This window comes from Staurois parvus, unplaced genomic scaffold, assembly GCF_062004578.1.
Source record: "Staurois parvus isolate SC_StPar_1 unplaced genomic scaffold, SC_StPar_1.0 ptg000163l, whole genome shotgun sequence".
NCBI lineage: Eukaryota > Metazoa > Chordata > Amphibia > Anura > Ranidae > Staurois > Staurois parvus.
The window spans coordinates 2777472-2780968 of record NW_028317959.1 but is presented as its reverse complement, the minus strand read 5'-3'; the positions used below and the strand labels follow the sequence as shown (position 1 = coordinate 2780968).

At 48.8% G+C, this 3497-nt stretch overlaps 1 protein-coding gene across 1 annotated transcript; it reads left to right on the top strand.

Moving 5' to 3' along the window:
• Positions 1 to 2509: 2509 nt before the first annotated feature.
• On the top strand, positions 2510 to 3259 carry LOC149463003 (uncharacterized). Its single transcript, XM_089676040.1, has one exon. It carries the CDS (start codon positions 2510 to 2512, stop codon positions 3257 to 3259), a length of 750 nt encoding a protein of 249 aa, XP_089532166.1.
• Positions 3260 to 3497: the final 238 nt, after the last annotated feature.

Below are 3497 nucleotides of genomic sequence, written 5' to 3'. Positions count from 1 at the left end.
CTTAGGGCCCTAGCTTTACAGCGAGCTTATACCCTGTGTCTCCATGTCCTTAGATGGGCCCACAGGAGGAAGAGAGGAGAGACAAGGAGATTCCCTGTGCAGGTAGCCTTTTGCTACCTGCAAAAGGAGGCTTGCTAGCGCTTGGAAAAAACAGCTATGCCAGGGTGCATTGACAGGCTGATTAAAAAAGAGTCTGGGTTGCTCTTTAAAGATTTTCTGCAAAATATGACTCAGGAAATGTCTAAAACCTTTCAAAATTTTAGGGAACAAATGCAGGAACTGGGCCTGGACAAGCCCCAACCAGGCACCTCATGCGTTTCCCTGCCGGCTAAGAAGAGGAGACAGGACCCGGGTACCACTATGGTCCGGGGGGACGAACCATCTGATACTTCCGACTCGGAGGAAGGCAAGACAGAGGAACAGGACTACAGGTCACAGAGGTTCCTTTTTCCGGTAGAGGATACAGAAGGTCTCCTCAAGGTAATCTACGATACCCTGGACTTAGAAGAGGAACAACCAGATCTCTCTCTACATGACCAACTTTACGCGGGGCTACAAAAGAATAGCGGTCGCACATTCTCGATCCACTCCACCCTATGGTCTACCATAAAGAGGGAATGGGAAGAGCCAGACAGGAAGGCTTTTTTTCCTAAAAATCTGAAAAAGCATTTCCCGTTTAAGGATGAAGATGCGTCCGTATGGGAGTCCTGCCCGAAACCAGACGCCCCACTTTCGAAGATTTCTAAATCCACAGACCTATCGTGTGAAGTCGGAGGCTCTTTAAAGGATCCAATGGACCGCAAGGCAGACACCTTTCTTAAAAGGGCATGGGAAGAGCTGCGGTAAATTTTAAACCAGCAATAGCAACTACCTGCATTTCCAGGACCCTGGACGTATGGCTGGGTCAGCTTCGCTCTCACCTGGAACAAGGTACGCCGGCGGAAGAAATTCTCAAGTCACTACCAGTCTTGGAGAAAGCAGTGGCCTTCATCGCAGACGCATCAGCTGAAACAATCAAGTATACAGCAAGATCAACGGCGCTCATAAACTCGGGCTGTAGAGCAATCTGGTTGAAATCCTGGCAGGGGGATGTCGCCTCCAAGTCCAGGCTTTGTGGCCTACCCTTTGAAGGAAAACTCTTTGGGCCAGAATTCACCTCAATTCTCGAGAGATCAGCCGATAGGAGAAAAGGGTTTCCTACCCCTAGCAGGCAAATGGGACGGAAATTTTTTCGCCCCAACAGGCAGCAAGGGAGGCAAAGTTTCAAGGCCAGAGAAAGGGTTGGACCTCCAAAAGGGGAAGGGAGAAAGGAGGCTTCCTCTTCAACCCCAATCAGGTCAAATCCAAGGCTCAGCCCAAGTGACTGGCGAAGCCAAGTGGGAGGAAGACTGGGACACTTCCACGCACTATGGCTGAAGACTACCCAGAACACATTCATCCTAGATACAATTCGCAATGGCTACAGGATAGAGTTTTCAAGACTCCCCCCTCGGAGGTTTTTCGCGACCCCCATGCCAAGGGACAGGGAAAAGGCAGACGCACTAATGAACCTCCTGGAAGAGATGCTCCAACAGAACGTGGTCTGTCAGCTGGAGGAGGAAGAGAGGGAAAGCGGATTCTACTCCCATTTTTTCCTAAGAAGAAAGGCGTCTGGAAGTTACAGAATGATACTCAACCTGAAGAAGGTGAACACATTCGTAAAACCCAAAAAGTTCCGCATGGAAACAATACACACAGTGAAGGAAATCCTTCCGCCAAGAGCATTTATGGCATCCATAGACCTAAAGGGCGCATACCTTCACGTCCTGATAAGGGAAGAATCGAGGAAGTTTTTAAGATTTGCACTAAAAGGCAAACGAAGAACGATCCTATTCCAATTCAATGCACTCCCTTTTGGTCTATCTTCAGCTCCAAGAATATTCACAAAGATCCTAGCGGAACCTCTGCAAGCCCTGAGGTTACAGGGAATAAACATCATTCCCTAACTGGACGACCTGCTCTTATTTGCGGACACAGAAAGAGTCCTAAAGTCCCACGTAGAGGAAACAATATCCTTCCTGGAAAATCTAGGATGGATAATAAACACAGAGAAATCACAGCTAGTCCCTTCCAGGAGGATCACATATTTGGGATACATTCTGGACTCCACAAAATACTTGCTTATACCTGACCACAGAAAAAGCGCTCAAGCTACAACAAGACACGGAAACGTTCCGGGGGGTGGCGACCTGTACAGTCAAACGCCATGAAGCTTGTCGGGCACATGACAGCCTCCATACTGGGGGTACAATGGGCACAACTACACTCCAGAACAATGCAGAACTACGTCCTCTTCCACTGGGATGGCAGCCAAGCATCCCTAGATTCCAGCATCCATCTCACGCACAAAGTGAGAGAATCACTAAAATGGTGGGGGAACATACACACATTAAAGGAAGGAAGGAAGTGGCAACAAGTCAACCCAGTAAGAATCACCACAGATGCAAGCATGTGGGGGTGGGGCGCGCATATGGAGGGTTGCCTGACCCAGGGCAAGTGGGATCCGGAGATCTCAAGGAGATCATCAAATTTCAGAGAATTATTGGCAATTTTCAGAGCTCTCACAGCCTTTCAGAAAAAGATAGAGGGGAAAAAGGTTCAGATCTTGTCCGACAACACAACGGCGGTTGTATACTTGAACAAGCAAGGAGGCATGAGGTCCCCGAAACTGATGGAACTAGCAGGAATCCTCCTGAGTTGGGCAGAAAGGAATCTAAAATCCATCACGGCATTACACCTGAAAGGAGATCTAAATCAGCTGGCGGACCAGTTGAGCCAGGGGGAAGTCAACCAGTCAGAGTGGTGCCTCAGCCGCACAACATTCGACAAAATCTGTACCAGATGGGGTACTCCCTCCATAGACCTCTTCGCCAACAGGAAGAACACAAAACTAAAGAAGTACTTCTGCCTGCAAAAGGACCCCAGGAGCGCTGGGACAGACGCACTAGCCCAACAATGGGAGGGAGATATCCTCTACGCTTTCCCACCGTTCAGATTGCTACCCAGAGTGATACGGAAGATACAATCATCCCAAGCAAGAGTCATTCTGATTGCTCCATTCTGGCCCAAAAGATCATGGTTCTCCCTGCTGAAGAAACTGAGCTTAACGGACCCGTGGATGATACCACCAGCGCACGATTTACTCGCACAAGGGGCAGTGGTACACCCACACCCGGAAAAACTATCCCTGACAGCTTGGCTTCTGAGCGGAACAGGCTAGCTGGAAAAGGGTTATCAGAAAAAGTAGTCGCCACCATATTAGTTGGGCAGAAGAAGTCGAAAAACACCATATATGACAAAATCTGGAGAAAATTTTCCTTCTGGAGAAGCAGGAACGAGGCATCAGGAGCCCCCATCCTAAATACAGTACTTGAATTCCTTCAAGCCGTGGCAGACAAGAACCTGGCCGCCAATACTCTCAAATTGCAAGTAGCCGCTCTGTCTAATTTCCTGGAGCT

Bases quoted from the DNA above. Each gene is read 5' to 3' on its own strand.
- LOC149463003 (XM_089676040.1), top strand. From the start codon at position 2,510: ATGGAGGGTTGCCTGACCCAGGGCAAGTGGGATCCGGAGATCTCAAGG.